Raw genomic sequence first — 26388 nt, forward strand, 5'->3', positions numbered from 1 at the left:
TGAAGGCATCCATTCTGGTATCCTTGTTGTAGGATCATTCCCTACCAAATGTGGGTTAGATTGTCTCAAGAAGTACTCAAGAATGAACATCCCATCCACCAGGATCATTGTCACAAAATCATCACTGCTTGCTAGACAAAATAGTTTCTGCATAGCAAAAGTGAATTTCTTTTTCCTTCTCTATTATTTTCTTTACTAAATTCTTCAAGTTTATGTTAGCCCATTCAATAAAACCCTCACAAAACCGTACTCTACACTTTTTCATGGATTGTAAATTTGTAATTTTATATTGGAGCAGTGAATAGGGCCAATTGAAATAAGAAGAGGAGCGAAGGCTTGCTCATCCAGTTTGCGAAGGTGATCTGGAACATTGATCAAACTCCCAGGTGAGAATTGTTGCTTCGAACTTTCAAACATTCATGTGATGTTAATTACCAAATTTTCAATTCCATTTGCAGTTGAAGAGCCTCCTATCTATCAAGATAAGAGCCACTTGGATTAAAAACACACCCCGTGTGAAGTACAACACGCAATAATTTGACTTCAAAGTTCATTCAATGCCACTATCTTTCTTTCTTTCTTTTTTTTTTTTTTTTAGGCGAGAATTGAACCCCAGATATCTTATACAAGATTAGAGATTTTACTAGTTGAGCTAATTGAAACCCACTATACCACAATCTTCTAATATGTTAAAACGCACTGATGTTACAAGAATAATGATCATCTTATATTTAATTGTTTATACAATTTTTTTTTAAAAAAATTATATTTAATCATCCTTCTTCATTGTCTTGTAAAGCTGATCACATAAAAGATTTGCAAATTGTAAAGCTGATCACATAAAAGATTTGCAAATACTAACTGGATGACAATAGTAATTTTGAATGAAGAATTTTAAAATAGTTTCTTTTGAAACAATAATCAATAGAACAAATAATTTTGGTACTTAAATCATTTAATTTCATTTTTTTAATAGATAATTTCATTGTTAGTTTGATAGAGGCGTAGAGTAGTTAAATAGCCAGATTGAATTGTATCATTTTAGTAGGTAAAAGAAGGTACTTTTTGATATATTTATACATACTTTCTACTTCCTATTACAATTTTTGTTATTGTGATACTATGAAAATTTTTAATGTTTTATGAAAATTTATTCATTATGGAAATATATTGAAAATACACAATTTTTTTGGAGTAATGTTACAGGTACAAACTATTTTATAATAATTTTACAAAATGTTAATGTAGCCAACTTTTTATTGGTTTTCATCTAAGTCCACCATTAATATCATTTTTTCATTTATCAATAATCACTCACCATATTAATAATTTGTAAAAAATTTTGTAAAATAGTTTGTATATCTAGCGTTATTTTTTTTTTCTTTTAATGGGAATATGGTATTGTTCAATAAATTTGTCATTAAAGTTTGTCTTTGTACTTGAGTTAAATTCTAGAATTCTCAGAGAATTTTGAAATCGGAAATACCTTTAATTAGGTTGAAAGTAGTTTTAACATATGAGAAAAGTTACCAGATGCCCTAAGGGCTAGTTATAGGCAATATTTTTAGAAATTTTTTATGAGAAAAAAAAAAGTAACTATTTATAACTTTTTATACTATGTTAACTGGACCCTTAACATATAAGCAAATTGGAAGTATTAAAAATTATATAAATACTTGATATAAGATTCGAGTAGATTGACAATATAATTTAAGAAAAGCATAAAATTAATGTGGATTAGCTTAATTGTTGAACTTTCAATTTAATCATGTATAGATTAATAATATTCCTTGCAAAAAATTTTAATTGAAAAAAAAAAAAAAGCAGAAGAGGGAGACTGAAATGAAATCAATAGAGTAGACAAATCACATTTGACAATTGATTATCACAAATAACTTAAAATTCATTAAAAAAAATTGAAAAATGCAATAGCAAGGAATTCAATTTCGTGCCAAAACTGTTTCAGTTTTACCGTTATATATATTTATATACATGCTCTCTTTTTTTCTTTAAAATTTAATAATTTCATTCATCATAATTCTGGATGGTTGCATTCTTCAATCGTAAAAATTTCTAAAGATGTGATAAGATTTATCTGTTTGTGAGTGAAATAATTTTTTTTGTATAAATTTTACTAAACTCCAAATTATGATGAATGAAAATTACTAAACCCTTTTTTTTTGGGGGGGAGGGGTTGTGGAATAGAAGAGTGAAAAAATAAAAATTTATTGAATAATGAAACATTTGTCCAATAAGTTGAGGCTCAAATAAGTCTGCTGATATTGTGGACCGGTTAATCTCATTCGCCAGAACTGGTACACCTTCACTCAGTTAATCCCAATGTGGTTTCCAGTAAATGGCAGCTTCACCCACATGGTTGGATCAAGATTAACGTTGATGAAGCTACCACAAAATCCCTCACAGTTCTAGCAGCCGTAGCAAGAGATGAAAATGGCATTGTCATCAAAGTCTGGTCGAGAACACATCACATTTGCTCACTCCCTCCAAGCCGAAGCTACTACCATCCTGTGGACTCTGCAACTCGCAAAAATTGAAAGATGGAGCCATATTATTGTTAAGGGTGATGCCAAGTCTTGCTTTGACTCATTAGCCTCGCCCGTGTCCGCACCCGGTTGGTCCATTTGCAACATTATCAGTAATATTCTATATTTTTAGAAAGTTTTTTGCTGGTTGTATTTTTCTTTGGGTCAAGAGAGACTGCAAGTTAGCTGCACATGCAGCGGCTAAATTCTTTCTTAGAACTCCAGTCTTCTAGAGGCTCTTGCAGCTGCTTGTAAGGTAGACTGCTTTCCTTTCCCTTCTGAGTAATAATACATGGAAGCTCATCCACAAAAAAAAAAAATAAACAGAGGAGGCCAGACGGAAGCACTAGACAAGAATTTGCAGCTATTCCTGGTTACTGACTACTCAAAAGTGCTGACCGATCTGTTCTCTCTCCTCAAAAACCCAACATTCTCACTACCTCTATTTCATTGATGACTCAAATCCAATCCTAAGTTCCCTATTCATACCTCAATCCAATATTTTTATGGACCCAAGTCTTTCTTACTGTACTGTTTAGTCATTCGAATTAATATTTTCGGTTGCATTAACTAAAGTTACGGAGCTTCTTGACTCATGCTGAGATTAACCAAGGACATAACTTTTTTGATAATTCAATTGTCACAAGAAGTGGGGGTAGATACAACTCATTTTTTCCTGAGACTAGGCAATATCATTTAGCTACTCTATGACAATAAATAATTTAAGAAGGCCATCCCTGGATGAAGAATACAAAACTATTTTATAATTAACCCCCATATATGTTACTTCCCATCATCCACCATGCTCTTGAACAGCAAGATCATAATGCAGTTGCTGCTAGATTTGCTATGCCAATAAAAATAACCAAGGCTAAGAAGTTTGAGCAGTAGGAAATGAGTTCAATAACATCTAGGACAACTAGGCATTCGTTCCAATGATCTAAGTAAAGTTGTCATATATCTTTGGGGGTGTTATGATAGATACGAATAATATAGATGATGATAATAAAGATATATGGCATAACCAGGTAGAACCCTGTTACTTTAGAGCAACTTCTGGAAACACAAATATGAAAGGCCAGTATAAACCATCCAATAGCCTAATATTTTTTTTCTAAAATCAGTTCCCAAGTCCTCTCCACAGTTTGAACTAGACCCTCACCTAAGAAACTTCAGAAGCACATAATTGCTCAGCAAAGTATTTGATCAAGCCAGTTTCAACAAAACTCAACTGGCTAAGTAAACCAAGTCCACCTATTATGTGTTATTATAGAAAATAACCTAATTATGCCATGATCATCATTCCATCACTTACTGCTTTCCTAGTTTCTGCATAACTGTGGACTTCACTGTGAGAGGGAAGACATTCAATAATACCCTCTTGCCCTTAACAGAGCAAAAACACCATCCCTTGTTTCCTTGAGTTGCCTTGACCCCAATGAACTTGTTTTTCTTGAGTTGACAAGTAAACAGCCTATTTCTTTGCTTCCAGGCTTTGTGCTCTAGACTTGAGATGGCTTCTTTCCAAAAAAATAAAGAAAACAGGTGGCTTCTTTCAAGCCATTGCTACTACATTACCTGTGTTCTGGAAAATGAAATTTGGTAGAAGCCTAAAAGCATATGAAAAAAACCATCAGGGAGAAATTCAGGGTTGGCAATTTACTCAGAGACCTTTTTTTTTTTTGGTCACTGGGAGGCAGAGGAACTCATGTTCATTCTATCAAGTCCAGTCATGTAAATGTTGCTTCCAGAGCAACCTCAAAGTTATCAATCAAATTAATGAAAATTTTCTTTTACCCTCAGCAATAGGGAGGCTAATAAGGTCAAATTGCAAAGAGAGAACCATAGATATCACCTGTCTGTCTTCAAAGGCCCTCCTATTTGTCCCATAACTTGAGGTTCAAACTTCAAAGGGACAAGGACTCCTGGAGACACTAGTTTCATATTCTTGGTGACTGACTACTCCAAGCAATCACCCCACCCCACCCCACCCCCCACCCCCCTCTCTTTCTCCCTCTCTCTCTAAAACCATAGATTTTCCTACCTCTTTTTCATTAAGAGCTTAGATCAAGAAAGACTTGAATCCAATCTTTTATGGATTCAAGTCTTTCTTCACGTCTTTTTGAGCCATTAAAATCCAATCTTTTCTGCTGCATTAGCTAACAGAAGGCATGGAGCTTTGAGACTCATGACATATTGAGATTGATCAAGGACTTAACAAACATTTAAAAAAGGCCTTCCTGGGTCAGGTAACCAGCTAGAGACGACTTCAAGAAAATCTAGGACAACCAGTCATTTGATTCATTGGCCTAAGTATAGCAGCTATATATCTTTGAGGTAGTTATCATAGATACCAGTAGCATCAATGACAATAATGAAGGTAATAACCATGTAGAACTTAGTAACTTCAAAGGAACTTCTGGGAACAGAGACATGTAGAGTCTCTGGATGAGATAGTCTTCCTAAACCTTGTTAAGGCCAATATAAACCAAATTCACTAAGCCAGATAATTATGTAAAAAAAGTTTTAACCAAATATTGTCAGCCAATCATCCAATAGCCTAATAGTTTTGGTCAAAATTGCATAAGATCAATTCCCAAATCCCAAGCACTGCACAGTTTGAACTAATCCACACCCAATAAGCTTAGTAAACAAAAGTTCAGCAAAGTATTTGATCAAGCTAGTTTCAAAAACACTCAACTAGCTAAGATAACCAAGTCCAGCCAACAATGTTTTTCTCCAACATGTGTAATAGAACATCACCATCCACATCGGTACAAGGGTAAGTCTAACCAACATTTAAATGTGATACTACAAAGATAAATTAGCAGTAAGGTCAACAACATATCTAATCAAGGGGTAAAACTAAAGCTAACCAAGCTAGCTGATTATCCAAGTAAAAGCTAACTCATTTGCTAATCAATTAAGAAAATTAAAGTAATACTTCATATTGATGAGGAAGATTCTAAAGTATAGGTTGAATTTAATGCGGGAGCCGCAAGAAGATTTTTATTTAGTATTATTTATGTTTGCAAGTCCATTGTATTTTTATGTTTTAGGTCCTAGTAATTTATTAAGCTATTAATATTTTAATTTGGAAGCAAGGTTATTTTCGTAATAAGGCAATTAGGGTTTCCTAGCCAATTAGAACTAGGGTTTAGTAATCTTTTATAAGCAACCTATTGTACTCCTTGAGGAGATAGTTGATATTTAGATGAATGAAAACAATGGCCGTTTGGTCTTTCTTTAGTCTAGTGCTGACTCCAGGTCTACCCTAGGTGCTGACTCCAGGTCTACCCTAGGTGCTGACTCCAAACAAGACCTAGGTGCTGACTCCAAACAAGACCTAGGTGCTGACTCCTAGGTCATATCTATTTATTTTATTGTTGTTTCAATTTTGTTCTGGTTGTCCTGCGTAGACGCAAGAAGATTTTTATTTAGTATTATTTATGTTTGCAAGTCAATTGTATTTTTATGTTTTAGATTTTAGTAGTTTATTAGACTATTAATATTTTAATTTGGAAGTAAGATTATTTTCGTAATAAGACAATTAAGGTTATTTTCATAATAAGACAATTAAGGTTTCTTAGCCAATTAAAATTTTTTTTTTTGATAAGTAAGAAAGATATATATTAAAAGCTACCTCATGAAAACACAAGGCAGAACAGAGAATACAGAGAAGGAAACAAACAAAAAGAGAGGAGAAGAAGAAAAAAGAAAACAAACGGAGACAACAAAAAGCAAATTAATTACAGAGAAGAGAACTAAGGAACATAGGGATAGAATCACTACAGGTGAGTCCCTAAGCCCTAGACCAATCAAAAAGAGAGCCACTAAAGTAAGCGAGCAACTGGTCATCAGACTTGTCCCTATCCTCAAAAGTACGCCAATTACGCTCCCTCCAAATACACCGCATTAGGCACAACGAAGCTAGATTCCAAACGCCAGAAGAATGCTTTCCAAACCAACTCCACCAACCTAAAAGCATATCTACAACCGATCTTGGCAAAACCCAAGAAATCCCAAAGGATTTAAAAACCATGCTCCACAACAAATAAGCTTTGTCACAATGGAGAAGCAAATGATTCACCGACTCCCCATTACAACGGCACAAAATGCACCAATCTACAAAATCGAATCCTCTATACCGCAAAATATCCCCTGTAAGAATCTTCTCCCAAGCAGCAATCCAAACGAAGAAGGAGACGTGAGTAGGAGCCTTAGCCTTCCAAATACCTTTCCAAGGAAAGGTAATAGGCAGGGAGCTTCGGAGCTTATTGTAGAACGAGCGGATGTCAAAAACCCCTTTCTTCGTCAATTTCCAAACCATGCGGTCTCCTTGCTCAGATTGAGGTAAGTTAGAACCCATGATTTGAAGGAAATCATCCACCACACCCGTCTCCCAATCATTTGGATTCCAAAGTAAAAGAACCTTCCAACTTCTCCGTGCCTCGGTCCCCAAACGTTCAAGAGACGAGGCCACCGAAGCCTCTCTATTAGAAGCAATCCCGTACACTACCGGGAAAGAAAGATGGAGTGGTGAGTCCCCACACCAATGGTCCGTCCAAAGCTTCACTCTATCCCCCACCCCTACCTCAAACCGGATGTGTTTGCTAAACACCTCCCATCCTTTTCGGATACTTCTCCATAAGCCACACCCATGAACACCCCTGCCCAGTTTGGAAGACCAACCCCCCCACTCTTCCCCAAACTTCAGAGCCACCACCCTCCTCCAAAGACGAGTCTCCTCAACCCCAAACCGCCATAGCCATTTTCCTAGTAAAGCTTTGTTAAACGTAGATAACTTCCTTATACCCAAACCACCATTAACCTTAGGAGCACACACCATGTCCCATCCCACCAAATGAAGCTTGGATTCCCCCCACAAGAAGTCCCTCTGAATCTTCTCAATCTTATTAGTCACATGCGAAGAGATGGTAAAAAGGGATAAAAAGTAAGTAGGAAGGTTGGAAAGCGTGCTCTTAATCAGTGTCAATCTACCACCTTTAGACAAATATAACTTCTTCCACCCGGCCAACTTCCGACTAATTTTTTCCAAAATAGGATTCCAAATAGAAGGGGACTTATGGGCAGCCCCCAACGGCATACCAAGATAGGTCATAGGCAAAGACCCAATCCGGCAACCCAGGATCTCTGCCAAGGCATGAATATTGTTAACCTCCCCTACAGGAACCAACTCGCTCTTTAAGACATTAACCTTCAAACCTGTGACAGCCTAGAAACAAAGGAGAAGCATACGCACATGAAGGATCTGCTCCACATCCGCATCACAGAAAAGGATAGTATCATCCGCAAACAAAAGATGCGAGACACACTCCCCTACACCTCGTCTGCCTATAGCCTGAAAACCCCTGATCAATCCAACACCTTCGACTCTTTTCATCATCCTACTTAAGACCTCCATCATAACTAAAAACAACATACGAGATAGCGGATCCCCTTGTCTTAGGCCCCTCGTGCTCCCAAAAAAGTCAGCTGGAACCCCATTAATCAAAATAGAGAACTGGACAGTTGAAATACAAGTGCAAATCCAACTACACTACTTCTCCCCAAAGCCCATTCTCTTTAAAAGATCCAGAAGAGCCTCCCAATTCACATGATCGTAAGCTTTCTCAATGTCTAGCTTACAAATAACCCCCGGGATCTTACTCTTCACACGACTATCAACACACTCATTAGCAATAAGAACTGAGTCAAGAATCTGTCTGCCTCCCACAAAACTATTCTGAGACTCAGAAATTAATTGATCTAAGACCCGTTTCATACAGTTTGCCAAAACCTTAGACAAGATCTTATACAAGCTCCCCACCAGGCTGATAGGACGGAAATCTCTAATATTAGAAGCATTGATTTTCTTGGGGATAAGAGCTATAAAGGTAGCGTTCAAAGATCTCTCAAACTTACTGTGCTGAAAAAATTCCTCAAAAACTGCTAGAACATCCCTTTCCACCACTCTCCAGCAATGGTGGAAAAAAGCCATAGAGAAGCCATCAGGACCTAGAGCTTTATCTCCAGCCAGCTCATTAACGGCTAGAAGAATCTCCTCCTGCTCAAACCTCCTTTCAAGCCAACCCCTCTCCAACCCATCAAGCTGATCAAACTCCAAACCTTCCACAAAAGGCCTCCACTCCTCTGACTCCTGGTACAAATTTTTATAAAAATTTACTACCTGAGCATTCTTAGCCAATTAAAATTAGGGTTTAGTAATCCTTTATAAGCAACCTATTGTACTCCTTGAGGAGATAGTTGATATTTTGATGAATGAAAACAATGGTCGTTTGGTCTTTCTTTGATCTGATGCTGACTCCTAGTGGTTTCCCCGCTTGGTGCTGACTTCTAGGTCATATCCATTTATTTTATTGTTGTTTCAATTTTGTTCTGGTTGTCCTACGTCAGAATTTCAACCAAATCTTATCATGTAAATATGTCAAATGGCAGAACAAGTTGGTCAGGCAATTTAAATAATACTAAGCTTGTCCTTAATGGGTTGAAATAGACATAAGTTGGCTAATTATTAACAGCAAGTTCAATTGGGCACAATTTCTAATCAAAACACTTTAAACAGGACTGAATTACAGGCTAATATTTGTCCCCTTTAGACACAATGTGCTTATTCATTTATAACGAATGAGGACTCCAAAACAGCACTAGTCCCAATAAAATCTTTAAAAGGGGAAGATTTTGGTACCAATATACAAACTGATCAACAAATTATTAGTACTAGTATATAATCCAGCTGAGTATAATAAAAGCTAACTCCTTTCCTAACCAAAACTCTCATATTGATGATTAAAATTATTATGGAGAGGATTTTGAGCTGATTAAGTGATTGTCCTATCACATCAATAAAATTCTAACCAAATCTAATCTTATAACTGGATCAAATTCCACATCAAGTTACTTGATGTCCAAATCAAACTAACCTTATCCTTAACAGGTTCTCAACAAACAAAAGTTATCTATTTACCAACAATAAGCTCAATTAGGCAAGCCAAGAGCCTTGTAACTCAATAACATTGTACGATCACCTTTATTAGGAGAACCAGTGCTTCAATCCCCTCTCCCCCACTTACTATGACAATAGAATTATCAAAAATAAGCTCAATTAGGCACATTTCTAACACAAATCCAAGATATGCAAGTAAACATTTCCTACATGGTTAGAATTCTCCTATTTCATAGGAATTGAGACATTCACACAAATTATAATTTACTTGTCAACCAAACAACCAAATTTTCATGAATCTTAAAGAATTAACAACTCCCAAATTTCCCATCTCAAATTCCTCCTTAACCCACACAGCCTTGCCCTCATTTCAGTTATAACCAATTAGGACCCTCACACAGCATTAGTGAGGTAGGCACGGCACAAGTAGTCAAAAATAAACAAAGCCATTGGTCCTCTCCGTTTCACACAAAATGGAAAGAGTCCATTAAGATTTGATTTCCTAGATCTAACGATCACAGACTGGCACATAATTTAATTTTTACCCTGATCATAAAATGGATCCATTTAAACATAGAAATATCCTTTTCCCAAAATTTTGGGGTTGGCCATATGTATTCTTTTCCGCACACAAATACAGAGACATTAAGTACCAATACATAATTTTGAAGCAACAATAAGAACAAGATCAGTGCAAAAAAGCATAAATAGCAGTGGAAATATAAACAATAAGAGCAGAAGAAACCAAGATTAGCAAAGCGGCCACAGCATGCACAGCAGATTTACTCCCACAAGACAACATCCCCAACCTGATCTGAATCACATTCACCATTGACAGCATCAAAAACAAGCACCCCATCACCGACCCAATAGCCGACCCCATCATTCCAAGCCTCAAAACCTTCAAATTTATGTGGGCCCTGAAGGCCTCATCCACATCCTTACTATTCAACAAGTTGATAGCCAGCTTAAGCCCCTGTGCCACCAATGAAGAAAACAAGAAGAAGCTAAAAGAGACAACCTCAAACACCAAGAGTTTCCTCGCCACGTCAATGCCAGCATCACAGGCTGTGTTGGGTTCAAGGCTGCGTTGATTCGGTGTTGTTAGAGAAAGACCCACAAAAACCGCTATTGTGAAGAGTGAGTTTACATTCACTAGGCCATCCAAGGCTGTCACGTGTACACTTGTTGTTGTCTCCGTGATAGAAGTTGATGTCACTCTGCTGTAGTCTTTTGGAGATCTGCAAAAAGAAAACATATATATATGAGCTATAATATTTGATTTTTTTGTAATTAGAACAGAAAAAAAGACATGGGTTTTATCTGAATCAAAGTTAGAGAAAGAAAGAGAGAGAGAGAGAAATTACTCATCCATGGACATGGTGGTGTTGCTATATATTGTTGCTTAAGGGGTTTATGTTTTTCTTTGTGTGGAGAGAGATAGAGAGGATGTTGATGAAGGAAGGAGGTGTGGTTTTGTTTTGTTAATTGATTGTTGCTTGTAGGGTTTATGATGGTTTCTTGGAAGGAAGAAGAGAGAGAATACTTTGCTTTTTGTTTGTGGTTTGCTTTTGGGTTTTTGCTTTATTGGTGAATTTGGTATGGTCTTTAAATAAGGGTGTGAACTTTGAAGCAGTGAAGGTGGCAGATGGTGAGGACTGTTTCAAAACAAAAGTACAAATGTCTAAACCTGATGTTTGACAAAGACATTACAATACAAAATAACTGGAATGCCCCAAATTGATAATAAATAAAGTGCCCCTCTTTTCATGAATTTTTTTTTTTTCCTGATTAAAAAATAAAAAAAGAGTGCACCCTTTTCCTTTTGTAATAATATCCGGTTTATAATAATTGTTTTTTTGGTTATTCAATAAAAAATATTATTCAATTTTTGGTATAAAATAAAGAGTCATGCTCTTAATCTTAAGGCACACACCAATAATCTATTTTTTTTAAAAAAATTTATAAAAATTTGAAAAAATTGTAAAAAAATTAATTAATTTTTTGTTTTTCATTAAAAAAATTTCTAAAATAATTTACTAGCTATTACTTTAAGGGCTTACATTAATAAAACTCTTAAATAAAATTTGAACTTTAAATGTTTTAATTGAACTAAATTAAAATTTATTTATTAAATAATCATTTATTCATCACCTAAATCAAACCATATTTTGAAAATTATCAGAAGTGTTACTCCCACTACGTTGGCCAAAAATTTACAAGGTATAAATATTTCAAATATAAAATTACAATATTTTAAATTTTACAAACATATTTTATTAATAAAAAGCATATTTCAGTCTTTTATTTTATTTTATTTTTGGTCAAATAATCATCTACACTACCTAATCATAAACTTTTTGTTGGTTTAGACTTTAGAGGTCAGTCGGCATATAGAGAAAAGTTATTATGAGATTTTTTTTTTTTTTTGAGAAACAAGTTATTATGAGATAAATATAAAATTTTAGTGATTTTTTAAAAAAACTTTATTATATCATACATTTTATTGGCTGAGTTGTTATATCATACTTTTAGTCCAAATGATATGATGGTGACTGAGGTTTCTTCTGGACCAAGATTCAGGGGGAAATTTTTTGAAACTTTCAGCTGAAGGACACGTGGCTGTAAATAATTTTCATTGCTTTCACTTTCTCTCTAAAATGACAATATTCACCCCACCCCACCTAACATTTTTCCTGCAACTTGGCAAATATTATTTCTTTGGTAAAACGTAAAAGTCTACGCGTTATTACTTTTATTCAATGCTTAAACTTTACAAGTAATCTATACATTGGATGAGAAAAGATGGCCAAGTTTACAGCCTTTATTTATATATAAGAAAAAATTTACATCTTCCTGATGTACCAATAATATCCATCTTCACATCTATAGAATATTGCAAATTTCAAGTCGATCAAAAACCAAAGTTTCAAGTTTTTTTTGGATTTTAATTAGTTCAATTGATAAAATCTTTAATGATTTACTAAGAAATATGAAGTTCAATCCCTATTTATACCAAAAATCGATTGATATCTTAGTCTGATATTATTAAAAACGGACATCATAAATTAAAATTATCTCTTTTTAAAAAAAAAAAAATCCTAATTTCACATCCTGAAAATAGAATATTACAGGTTTCAAGTGGGACAAATTACCACACTCACATATATGGTTGACTAATTGCACATCCATAAGTCCATGTTGTATTGTCGTTGGCAAAAAAGTGTAGAGCTTTTAAGAAGACATTAAAGTGAGCTTCCACCCAACTATGGTCCCTGAAAATATCTACTTTTGCTGTGTTACGAAGATTCCTTTGAAATTTCTTATAGCAAAGCCAATACCATATCCAAATTCCTATATCTTTTTCACATAGTTCTAACTTTTCTATCTGCCTTTTTTTTCTTTTTTCTTTTTAAATCTTCTATATGCCTTATTCATAAATCATTATCTACATAGTCAAAAGAATACTTATTTAAACTTTAAAGTTTATTTAGGATTAAAAAAATTATGAGTTTCATTCACTCTTTTCATTTCTTACTTAAAAAAAATAATTTAAAATGTATTAATTTAACGAGAGCCAATTGATAATATTGGTTACCCTTATGCACTTTTGACTACTTACAATTGATTGGCCATAACATCAATTAGATGGAGAATATGATGCTTGATCTAAACATTTTGTTGTTGTTGTTGTTTTAATAAAATATGAGAGGATTTGTTTCTCAAAAAAAAAAAAAAAAATTTTTGATAGTATTTAAAACGTGTGACATCATTTTTTTTTTTAAATTATTCTTGATTATCAAGTTAAAGTCAAAGATACCAGTAAATTCTTTTTTAGTGTAGACGGAATTTGAATTTACATCCTTAATTTAACAACAGGAAACATTCCAAGTGAGTTAACTAGAACATACAATGTTTGGCCTAAACTAATAAGTAAAGGCTTGCCATTTTTGCTCATAGTCGATTGTCCATAAATTTTCTTATATTCCCACTTCATCAATCGATCTGTTCTAAATAACATTGCATAATCTTCAAAAATCCAATTATGCCTTATTAGAATAAATTTTTTGATCCAACCAGATTAGAAATTAAAGTCACGCACTAGCAAAAATCCAATTATGCCTTATTAGAATAAATTTTTTGATCCAACCAGATTAGAAATTAAAGTCACGCACTAGCATCCTTTTTCTATGTTCGCCAGCTAACACTTAAAACTAAACATAATGGTGTTTTGGAAAGAGTTGTGGTCAGTTTATGGCTTAACTCATATGAAATAGTGTCTGCGGATCTCTCAATCGAGACCCTTTATCTTGGGTCTATCTAAGCTTCTTAGATATTGGCTTTATAGTTTATAGTAGGGAGCGAGCTACTATGATTACCTAATGGTGTTTTGGGTAGAGTTAATGGTCAGTTTATGGTTTATCTTATATGAAAGAGTGTCTCTCATTTAAGACCCTTCATTTTTGGGTCCATCTGTACCACCCTGAATTAATTGAATAAAAATGAAGTTCTTCTGTATTTTACCTCCTAAAAATGCAGGCAACTTGGTCAAGAAGTTTTAACGTATCTACAAGAGTGAAATCCCACAAAAGAGATTAGTTACCACTATCATACAAAGATTTTCAAAAACAAATCCCAACCTCTTTTGGTTGCCCACAGTATGTAAAACAAGATAGGCAACCAATTCATAAGGATATGCATCTCCAATTTGTTCACTTCTTTTGTGAATCATTTTCTTTTTTCTATCATTGGCAACCTCTTGAACAACTATTAAATAAGAGAAAATTACAAGAAGGTTCTATATGCTTGCTAACACCTACAAATCATATAGTTACTCTTTGACCCTCAGCATCAACTTCTTTTACATTCTCAACTATTTTTTGAACACTTTTTGTAAGGTGGTTTGCATGTTGTTCAATATATTTCAAAATTATTTTTAGTTGCTCCTGGCACTGTGCTATTTGTTGGTTCGCACGACCGAGTTCCGTGGACAGTTCCCGTATTTTCTTATCTTTCTCATCCTGCACAGAACAACCATGCATAAACGTAATTGTATAGCTTTGGCTAAAGCTTAATTAAGCCATGATACCTCCAAGATTTTCCATTAGAGTAAAGTAATAAATATGGAAGGAATTACACTATACAAACAATCCTTAGAAATCTAGATGTTGACAATTAAGCTCCAATAATTTTGTAGAAATCATTTACAGCCCAACAATTATAATTAACTACTTAAACAAAAGCAGTAGCTTTAGCTATTTTAGTTGGGCCATGATATTAGCCCTTTTTTTTTTTGCTGGAAAAAAGTACCATTGAATTAATGGCAATTCTGGTGATTTGATGAAGCCCTATCTATTTATATTATGAGAGAGAATGGTTCAAATTAATAGTTGATAATAAAGAGTTAAGATTTACACAAATAGTTCACTTCAAATGAAAATTAAATATGACACTCTTCTTAAGAAAATTATAGATATCTTTAGATTTTACTAATGTCATTCATTCATTTATGGAAAAAGACCTAAATTGAACTATTTCATATATATATATATACACATTTATATATAACACAAGTATTGTAATAGTGAATATTTCAAAAGAAGTATAAATTACAATGTCTTACTCAGGAAAATAAATAAAAAATAAATTACATTAATTGATAGTTAACGTCCAATTACTTTTATAATAAATAATAGTATTCATTTTTCTAAGAACTCATATGAATTATGACATATAAACATCCAACTTTTCAGTAAGAGTATAATTGCTAGTCTTATGACAAATGCACATTGCTCACAACTATATTAAATAAATAGTCATCAACCAACCAGTACAATAAAAATGCCAAACATATAAACATTTAAAATCAAATTGGCAACACAACAAAAAAACTTGCATGGTCAAATGTTATTAAATATTTGATATTTAGATAGTAGGGTTTTCCTCTCCTTCACCCACATCAATTTTCTGTTTTAAATCTTTTTTTGTTCTTTAACACAATTTTTTTAAGTAGGTGGCACTTAAGAAAAATAATCTTAAATTATATTTATATGAACCTAAAAGTTTTTCTAACTTCAGTAGGAGCAATTGCCCTCATTGATGACAATGTAGCTCTTGCTCTGCCTCTGTGGAAGGCAGCCTATTTTAATCAGTGTCAGACACTTTTCTTAAACACTCAAAGGGCCACAACAGAATGTACTTCTGCTGAACATATTAAAATACAATTTCCAAAATTTTACATATAAAAAAAATAAAATACACCAAAAAGATTGTAAAAACTATTTGCAAGCAAATGGTTTCCATGTAAACAAAGCTGAAATGAGGGTATTTTTTGTTCCCCCTCCTCCAAAAACGCATCATTCCTTTTCTTACATATGAGGATATATGGCAGAAAACTGATATGCCAAAAGCCACTACTAATTGTTTTGAATGACTTAACATTGATAATGAAGCTCAGACATGCTCACTGTTAATTCTACAGTGAACAAAAAAGTCATAAAAATTTACTCAAGGCTTATGAAGTAACAAATATAGAAAACATCCCAATCTTCTTATTGGGAACCAATCACATTTTAATGCATTAGTTATGACAAGAAAATAAGAAATAAGGTTTAGGAGCCTTGAGAGTTAGAAAACCATCTGTTTTATCTACCTATCCCTTTTTTTCCTCTGCTGGTGTAAATTTCCTAATACAGGCAAGAAAGGAAAATTGCTAGAGGTAAAATTATAATCAAGAGAAATGCTCTCAAAAAATATTAAACCATGTTTCCCATGATGCCATTCCTGACTCCAAGAGTAAACAAAGAGACAATTCACATATTTCCAGTGGAGTAACACATGGAAACGCTAAAATACTTTTGAACACCCCTGTTGGTATGCAGCATTGTGAAATTTGAAGCATGATACTTACTTTATTGATACCTTCTTGAGTGCTTTGATTTAATTCTGGCCCAATTGGCACAATAAATAAGAAAAAATGGACTTACAAGTCAAAGAAGAAATTTTTATTAGAATATCTGGGTGCTTCCAGCACACGAGTTCCTAGAAGATTTCTCCTACCCTGCTTTCATAAGATGAAATTCTAACAAAGTTGCATAACCTAGGACTTTCTAACTCATTACCAAACAGATCTTCAACGGAAAGTCCTTTTAGAATGGTTGGAAAAAAGTATTCCTTTTCTTTGTATTTTATGGAGCAATAACAAACAACACCTAAGCAATCAATGTGATCTAAAAAAGGAGAAACAGCAAAGAAAAAGTCTATCATCCATGAAAGTGAAAAGTGAATAAAAATATAGTTGCAAGGAAAACTTACATCTCTTCAAACGACAAACTACTTACTTCATTCACAAGGACCAAATCCAGCCTAGAAGTCAGACTATTTCATTTTTTCCATACAGACAAAATCATCCATAAGATCAAGTATCAGGCCAAATAATCCAGACCAGCAAGCACCTCATAAATTTGGATTAAAAAAATATCCCTCATAAATAATAAATTAAGATTTGAAGGTACCAAGCCAATTCACTGACTCACTGCCTCTTGATGGATTCTGCAGCAACTAAAAAGCGAGTATCTTCTCTAAATAAGGTTTAGTAGATAAGAAATTTTGGTGTTTGTGGGTAGTACAACCAGGGACACAGGACCAGAAAGAAAACCTTTGAAGGGACCCCATGAGCAGAAACTTCCACGGAAAACTGGAGCCCTCTAAACCATGTAAAAGGGACAACCACAAATTGTTGATTCCTATTTATAAAGTCCAGGTCACCTCATCCATCCCCTTGCCCTCTCCCTAGCCCCTAGAAAAATACATAAAGCTCACAGAGATAATCCAATTCCTAGTCATAAAAAAATCTTATAAGGATATGACTGCAATAAAGTTGACACCATGCAAACAACTGGGAAGCAAAAGCATCATCCTCGTTGATATTGAGCAGAATAACAAAGAAAGACTTCATAACTTCCCAGACCAAACACATTGCTGAAAACAGTCTGGATTACTATCCTAAATCTTAAAAGTTTAGAACCTAGAAAAGAAATCTCAGCTGTCCTTATATCTCTCCAGAGACATACTCCATGAAACATCATGCCCGGTATACAAACTTCCAAGTCCAAAACCCCTTCACATTAAATCTACATTATGAACAATCTCTGCAAAGGGCAAGAAAACGCAAAAAAGCACCTGGTGCAGCACTAGATACAGAAGGGTATCACCATATAAATTTATTTTTTTACTTCTCTTTTAATTCTCGCCTTCATGGGTGACGCGCCTTGTCCATATATAGGCCGTTATCATTTAAATACAGAGATAACAGTTGATATTGTTTAAATTTTAAATGCATAGGCGTCCAAGATAAAAGTTGATGCCTTGCCTCACTGAGGCAAATGTCTTATGAAGCCATGCACCTCATCAGTTTGGAAACCTTAATTCCTTGAAGGCATTTTCTGGATTTCACCACACTGCTTGTAAAGTACTTTAGGTTGTGAGAGGACATTGTGCATGACCAAGAAACTCAAATTATTGGAGAACTTTGGACTGCACTCGTTAACTGATGGGTTTAAAGTTAAAGTTCTCTACTGCCAATCACCCTCGGACAGATGGCCAAATTGAGTGCATATTTTTACAGGAAATACCTATAACAATTGGGTTGCAACTCATAATAATTGGACAAATCTATTGGATCCAGTGCCTTTTTTCTACAACATACATTGATCCTCAACCAGGATGAGTGCCAGTACATTGGCAACCAGCCAAGTAGCCACTTACTCTCCATGAGTGGCAGTGCAGTGAACTGATGAAAGTGCTTCGCAGAGTATAGGTATATCCAGTCCAAGAAGGAATTACTACTGGAAGCTTGAGTTAGCTTCACAAGAAACAATGCATGAATTATTATGCTAATAAGAGAGCATGAAAGAGTATGCTAATAAGAGAGAATGATTGTAGGAATTGCGAGTTGGAAATAAAGCTTTGTTTAAACTTACTCCCCAAATCTAGAAAAAAGTTTAAATGGAATGTGGTGCACCAATAATGACAATTATATATGATGGCCCCTTTCAAGCTACAAAGCTAGTAGGGAATTACTCGTTGTGAATCAGTTGAAAATCTGGCCTACTTTTCACTCAAATTCTTCAAACCCACTGAAGATTTCAGGGGCCCTTCTCAAAGGAAGCAAAAAACATTTTCTGCCGCGTTCATAAGGACCTGGACCATGACATAGAAAAGATCAGTGCTGCAAGGTACTTTCCACCTTTTCACCATTGGCCTATTGCAAACTCAAAGGAACTCATCCTAATTGCTGAGCATTATTGTTGATTGGCAAAATCACATCAAATCAAACAAGTCTATGAAAATTCTTCTAATAGCAACATCAGGCCAATTGTAGTCACATGATGCCACAGGCATTCACTCGTTACACTTACCAAGCCATAACCAGCACCAACTATTCAGTAAACTACACATTGAAAACCAATATTATTTAGACATCAAAATAAACACAACTACACATTTATTTATTTTGTTGTAACTACATGTTTGCATACACTTGATCTAGCCACATTTGATGTACTTGATCCTGCCAGGTAGCAACCTATGCATATAATATATTTTTCCAATATGAAACTGATTAATTATAACAAAGAAGAAAAATTTTCTAATTCTCGGTTCTATTCCACCATAGCAACCAAAGAAGTGAATGGGAATCACAATTTATTCCTAGGGATACCAATTCCAGTTCTATTTTAATTTTGTGTAGCAGATTTCACCTAAAATCTTTTTTAAATATTCAAATAATTAAGAGAAGACACAAAAGTGGAAGAAATTTCCTCTGAAAGAATGGAAAGAAACAAAGAGACATACTATATAGATTAAAATAGCATTCTATGATTTGAACACATAATGTATCCCCTAAACATAGTAAAATAGATGACCACTTCTTGGCTAAAGAAGGCATCTAAGTCAAGAGATATCCATCCTCCAGATAAGACGAATCCATGAGATTCAAAGGATAAATCTTGGCAAGCAAGTTCCAGCTAAGAGGAGTAAAACATTCAATTGAAAATGTATACAAAGATCAAGATATTGTTTTTAAGATCAGATGAATAAAATTAGATTCTAGTAGAAACCAATCAGTAGGCAAAGGGACAAAACAAATTTTCCTCTCCTCAAGATTTAGGTGGGAGAATATTTTATTAAGGGAGCTGGGAGGTAGACAAAGAACAAAAAACAACTTTATATTTTCCACTCGCATTTGTTGCATAAATCCTTTCATAAAAAATCTTGTTTCAAAAACTATCATCAGACCAGAGCAATATAAACTAAAGTAACTTGTCAAGGTTATTGAACCTCTTGAAAATTTTATGGGAACCATGCAATTCAATTTAATAATTTGGAGTGGCATTGATTTTATTGTATATTCAACTATAGTAGATCAAAGCAGAATGATAAGGAAAACCACTATAGTTGCAATGCATCTGATGAGTAGAATGGAAGCAAAACTACTTCTATTATTATATATGACTTATTAAAATCGGCATCAAGATAAAGTACTGTATGCACACGCACACACACACATATGACTTTGTCATAAAATTATAAACAGTTTATGTAAAACTAACCTGCGGTCTGGCCTGAACTGTACACCTACGACCCTTGCCAACAGATATCCCCATTGGGTGATTATGTTTTGTTTCAAGCTTTGTGACAACCCATTTTCCTGTCTTCTCTTTCCTCACCATAATCATAGCCTTGCAACCCTCCCTAGTAATCTGCCTTGGCTTCCTCACTTCGAGACTTCTTGTATTTCTTGTCTTGTTATTATTAACACGGAAACCTTCTTTGTTACAAAGAAACCTTCGACTGATAACTGATCCTTCACGACCTGAACGATGGCAATTACCAACTCTGATAATGAAGCCCAAACACTTAGCATATGCATCATAATACATCATAGCTGCCTCTTCAGATTCAAACTCCATCCCAACATAAGGTTCCACATTATTATCTATTTCATGTATACCTAACTCTCTCCCCTCATATAAATCAAGCATTTCTCCAGCCTCGGTAACACAAATCTCCCTTCCAATTGAGCAATCTATTATCTTGCTGTCCAAGTCCACATCAAGTTCCATCTCAGCAGAATCTGAAATCATTCTGTAATTCCAACATATATAAGCATTGAAATCCACTGTTGAACACAAACAAACATGTAGTCATGTACTAAACCCAGTGTAAGTATTAGACCAAGATATATAAATGAACACTCTTCAAAAAACCAAACTCTTTTAGAGGTACGTACAAATGTAAGATTCCAAGAAAAGTTCATACAGAACAGAAAAATGTTAACTATTTAACTTATGGTGAAACCGAGATATTTTATTTCTGTAAAGCCCCTGCACTGTTTTCTGCAGCTAACTAGTTTGGTACCTAGCTCCTTAAAATAATGTAGATTTCCAATTTCGCATATATTTTATAATGTATTTAGTCATTTAAGTAAAGTCTCCAAAATAAATTATGGGTTAAACATTAATCTTTGCGCCTTCTTTTCCTAGAAACTTTCTAGATGAAAACAACGATGGGAAACTGTTAATATATTTTCTCCCCAGGTATTACCTCTTTTTCTTGATATGCCTCTTCAGTATTTCCAGCCTTCATGCAAAACAGCAAACTGCATGTGTAAGATTACAGAATATCAATGCAAATCAATAAAGGTGGAAATAGTATTTTAAGTACTTGCAAAAACAATTCTTGAAATAACAGCCCTCAAAGTATTGGAGTAAGCTTCAAAAAGTTGAGAGTTTTTTAAGCAGTCTTTACTAGTAAGGTATATGTTTGTAAGAAAGGTAAAAGTGAGATAACAGCAAGCAGCCATAAACCATTTGATGCTGTAACAAAAAATTAGCATCATCCAGATGATTGTAGTGAAATTCCAAAACTTGAGTTAATTAATGATCTGACAAGCTAAATTTTATTGTAAAGAGGCTGTTAAACTTTCAATAAATTTCCTTTGATTTTCTTTTGATCTGGAGCATGTACTTCAAAAGATAAATAAATGGGAAGCACAAAGCACAAAGCCCAGAGACACAAAAAAGCAATGCTTGGTCATTCAACTGTTTAAGGCGTGAAAAGCACTTTACAATGGATCAAAGGTCATAATGAAACATGCACAATACAGACTTCATCGGTGCTAATGTGCAAATGCAAATTGATACAATTGAAAGTTCAAAAATCAAAGAAGCTAGAAGGCCATAAACCTCCAACCTAATTTCATACTGTGACCCTCAAATGGATGGAAATTTTCAAAATCTAATGAGTATAAATAGAAAATGAACAATAAATAACTTCATCATCCAACTCACTACTATCAATTATAATGGAAAAGGTTTTACTCGTATTACTCACGCAATGCATTCCATTACATTTATTTCCTTTCAAACCAATTTGAAAGGAGGCTTGTTTTGCAGGTCATTTGATGTCCAAAACTCAAAAAAAAAAAAAAAAAAAAGTATTACAGAAGAAACTACTACCATAAACTCTATTAAAGCTTTCTTACAAACCTTACTAAATAAAATTGTTGACATAAGTTGACATGACCTCACTAGCTTCCATTCTTGACAGTCAGTGTAGGGCTGAAAGTCTCTTACTTCATCAAGTTTCAGTGACCAATTTTGCCGAAAGTAACATGTTAATTGATTCCATTTGCACATGAAATCACACAATTTAAATTGAGTTCTTGTGATTTATTTTTGCATCTATTCAACAAAAAACTCCAATTTTCATGGGAAACACTTTAACTCGCCCAGTTGACCAAAAAAGAAATTCAGTTTAACTTTACCATTGACCATATCATTGTTAAAAGGGTCATGTTAACGAGTGCCGTACGGTATTGGTTAAGAATTTATTTTAGTAAAGTTTTGACATCACTTTTATGGAAAATAAAAAAAATTGTCAAAACATTAATTGCGTTTTTTTTTTCTTTTTCTATAAAAACTTTCTTTAATTAGATTTTTAATGAATGCCATACGGCACTCGTTAACATTTCCCTCGTTAAAATAATAACTCAAAACTCACTTCATGCCAATAAGGTCTAGCTTTAATTGGGATTAGGATCCTCTAGAGCTTTTAGGTAACTCCACTCTATGAAGTTCTTAAAATCTTATTTATCCATTTTGCAATTAGTGAATTGGATTTCACCATAGCATCAAAAATTTAAATAGATACCAAAATGATGATAATCAATGCTTTACATTAATGACGTGGTAAAATCTAATCTACTCATTTAAACAATAATTTATCAATATAAAAAAATGAAAAAAAAAAAAAAAAAAACAGTTTGTAATCATCTAATTTATTTCTTATTATCTATGTTATAGAAAATAAATGCAACAGGTGCTCAGGGCAGATACACATTCGGTTGACAAGATTGAATGATAAACAATTCAACAATTCACTTTGCTTTGAAACTAAACCCATTAGTCCAAGATTCCAAAATAGAAAATTAAAGCAAACTAAGCTAAGTATTTCAAACAGTTGGACAAAATAATTAAAACCCATCAAGGAAAAAGTCGTAAATTCCACAACCAAAACCCCGTATTAATCTAAACAAGTTTTACAATTCTATCTTTACTCTTTAGAGAGAGAGAGAGAGACTCACATAGCTTCCTTCTCATCATGATGATGATGATGCCCTCCACTCTCTCTCTCTCTCTCTACAGTGAGGAAAGTTTCAGTTCACAAGATTCTTTCCCTGTTCTGGGAAATCCACTGTCCACTCCAGACTCCAGTGTTCACGTAGGCAATTGAGTTCTCGAAACTGTTGTAAGTTTGTGCAGAAAAACTTTTTTTTTTTTTTTTTTTTCAAAATTTTAGTGAAGTACACTTTTGATAATAAAAAATAGAGGCTGTATTCACTTTGGGCCTTTGGCCCATTCATTTTTTTGCTCTGTTGTATTTTTGTTATAAATCTCATATGTTGACAATTGACATTATATGGGTGATATGTCTTAATAAACGTTGATGATATTTATACTTAATAAACAACACATATCTAAAACTTAAAAATCAAATTATTAACAAAAATTGACTTATATGGATAACGAGTCTCAATAGTCAGCATTTATTTAGCACATAATAGTCAAATTATTAATAAAAATGGATGACATTGTTAACATGAAAATGGAATCAAACATACAAGACCCAAATGAAAATAATCTCAAACTATAAGGGCCAAAAGTATATTTTCGTTTCTTTTTCATTTGGATGCAATAACCAATGTAACGCAAATATATTTTCTAATAAAAATTAAATTGGGAAAAATGCCCATACACCCTCTTAACTTTGGACTAGTGACCAAGATACCCCCTAAAATTTTATATTGGCCAATTTACTCCCTCAACTTTACACAGCTACCAAATCAATACTACACTTACTCTATCGTTGATGTACTAAATAATTGGTCATGTAAGACTCACTTGGAATTTAAAAAACAAACTCAATCCCATGAAATTGAAACCCAACGGAGAAAGAAGAAAAACCTAGGTTTAACCTACAAAGAGGAGAGAGAGAGGGAGAAAAAGACTTCAGAACCATAGACACCATGGCATGGCACCAAGTTCTGTCTCCTGCATTTTCTTGTTGTCCTTATCCGACCTCGCCCTCATGGTCCCATCACGTCATTCGACAGCCACCATTGTTACCACCTCTTGCCATTGTTATTTCTTTTACCATTGTCATCGTTGGATTGTATGTTCTTTATGCCTCTTAACACACATGTCAAATTTTGCGTTGATTATATAATATTTACTATATGATTTAGAAACTTACTTTTTATACATAATTTTAAACTACAAAAACTTTAAATTTAAACAATTGATTGGTGACATAACTATTAATCTTTGATCTTTTGAAGATTTTGCAAGCATAGAAAATATTAGAAGAAAATGTAATCCAACAATGGATTTATCAAAATTCACCTCCAATAAAAAGATATTGATTAAGTTATGGTTTTAGGTTATGACTAGGGGTGACAATTTATAACCAAACTCATTAATCCACCCATGACCCATCTAATTTGGGTAAATCATGACCTAACCCAATTAAACATTTGGGTTAAATGGGTAAAAACCTATTGGATAAACTAGTTAAATGAGTTTTAATGGATAAATCCACTGGGTCTAGTGAGTTACCCATATACATTAAATAAAACACACACACAAAAGAACTAACCTATTCCCAGTCGCCAACCTCCTTTCCTCTCTCCCTTTTTCCTCTTTTTTCTTCTTAATGATTTTCTTAGGTTTTGCTCTTATTTTCCCACCTCCCAAACACCAAGATCCACTTCTTGAGCTTTGTTCCTAGCTATGGTTTTTGCATTGTTGGGCACCTTTGATGAAGATGACAACTGCAATGATACCAGATTTTGATTTGCTACTCCCCCTCCACCTTTCCCAATAACAATGATATCAATCTGTCCCTCATTGTTCATCTGTTGAGTACTCTTCTCCTTCATGAAATCGTTTCCACTTTCCTAGCTCTCTCACTTTCCTATTTGGTTCTTGAGAAACCATAGGGAAGTAGATGAAAAAATTTCAATGTAGTTGTTGATGATTGATTTTGTTGTGATTGCTAGAGTAAATCAATTAATGATTTTCTTGGCTTTGGGCTTTGCTTGGTTTTTGAGAAAACCTAAAAAGAAAAGAAATTTTTTCATATTTGTTTTTCTTCTTAATTTCTCAAACTCAAAACTAATGCAATCTGAAACAGTTTTATGAATTTTTCATTTTTTATAAATAAGATACCACGTTTTAATTTGGACAAAGTTTAGCTATAAAATTAGTTGTAACGTTAGACTACAAATTACTCAATATTTTTTTATTGGAGGTGAATTTTGACAAATTCACCATTGAATTATATCTTCTTCTTATATCCTTCATGCTTGCAAAATTTCTAGAAAATTAAATATCAATAACTATGTCATCAATAAATTGTTTAAATTGCAAGTTTTTGTAATTTAAAATTATGCATAAAATATAACCTTATAGATCATATAATAAATAATATCCGATTAACACAAAATTTGACATGTCTATTAAGAGAGTAAAGAACATGCAATTCAATGGTTAGATTTTCAAAATATGGGGTAATATTTATTTTATTGAGTAAAGTTATAACCTTAGGCTACATTAAATTTTGTAGCTAATCTTTGTCATTTTAATTTTATGTATTTTTTATTTATTATGAAATTAATTTGGTGTTAGCACTTTAGCTTTAGATTAAAAAATAATCTAAATAATTAAGTTTTTATTTTTAAAGGAGAGTATATGTGAATTTAATAAATGGATTAAATGGCTTTAAAAAAAAAAGATTAAATGGGTATTAAATGGGTTAGGTGACTAATGAGTATTTAATTTTTATTTAACTTGGTAGAAAATGATTAATTGGGTAATTATATACCTAACTCATTTATGATTCAATACAAAATCTACCAAACTTGCCTCATTGCCACCTCTAATTTCAAATAAATTTGTAACCAAACTTTGTGAGTTTTAGTTAATTTGACCCAAAAAAAAAAAAAAATTGTTAGTAAGTTAAAATATGACTGTATTTATCAGAAAATAATAATTTATGGGCAAGGTTCCTGTCCAGTGGCCAGTGGTCACTGGACACGTTGGATACGCGACACTGGCATCCCAATGATTCTTAGTCAATAAATTAGGGCTCAGCTTCTGTCTAATGGCCAGTGGTCACTGGACACGTTGGATCCAGTGGCCACTGGATCCAACGTGTCCAGTGACCACTGGCCACTGGACAGAAGCTGAGCCCTAATTTATTGGCTAAGAATCATTGGGATGCGGTGTGATTTTTGTCATATGACTAGCAATAATG

At 33.7% G+C, this 26388-nt stretch overlaps 2 protein-coding genes across 10 annotated transcripts; both read right to left on the reverse strand.

The window, feature by feature from the left end:
* Positions 1-10040: 10040 nt before the first annotated feature.
* LOC115962086 lies at positions 10041-11120 on the reverse strand. Its single transcript, XM_031080962.1, has 2 exons — positions 10878-11120; positions 10041-10751 (listed from the first exon to the last, which is right to left on the reverse strand). The coding sequence occupies exons 1-2, from the start codon at positions 10889-10891 to the stop codon at positions 10199-10201; spliced, it is 567 nt and encodes a 188-aa protein (XP_030936822.1). The 5' UTR covers positions 10892-11120; the 3' UTR covers positions 10041-10198.
* Positions 11121-14247: 3127 nt separating this feature from the next.
* LOC115958923 (protein FAR1-RELATED SEQUENCE 5-like) lies at positions 14248-23356 on the reverse strand. 9 transcript variants are annotated; one of them, XR_004084726.1, is made up of 5 exons: positions 23159-23356; positions 21118-21153; positions 20124-20658; positions 18592-18711; positions 17807-18373 (listed from the first exon to the last, which is right to left on the reverse strand). XR_004084726.1 is itself a non-coding variant. In XM_031077185.1 (4 exons), coding segments are annotated over exons 1-4 (771 nt in total). In that variant the 5' UTR covers positions 23161-23356; the 3' UTR covers positions 14248-14333. The 9 variants fall into 9 exon arrangements, 8 of the variants coding, with proteins under 8 accessions (XP_030933045.1, XP_030933049.1, XP_030933048.1 ...); XM_031077185.1 differs by lacking the exons at positions 17807-18373; positions 18592-18711 and adding an exon at positions 14248-14531; XM_031077189.1 differs by lacking the exons at positions 17807-18373; positions 18592-18711 and adding an exon at positions 14248-14531 and having other exon boundaries at positions 20124-20692.
* Positions 23357-26388: the final 3032 nt, after the last annotated feature.

Source organism: Quercus lobata, chromosome 9, assembly GCF_001633185.2.
Source record: "Quercus lobata isolate SW786 chromosome 9, ValleyOak3.0 Primary Assembly, whole genome shotgun sequence".
Lineage (NCBI taxonomy): Eukaryota > Viridiplantae > Streptophyta > Magnoliopsida > Fagales > Fagaceae > Quercus > Quercus lobata.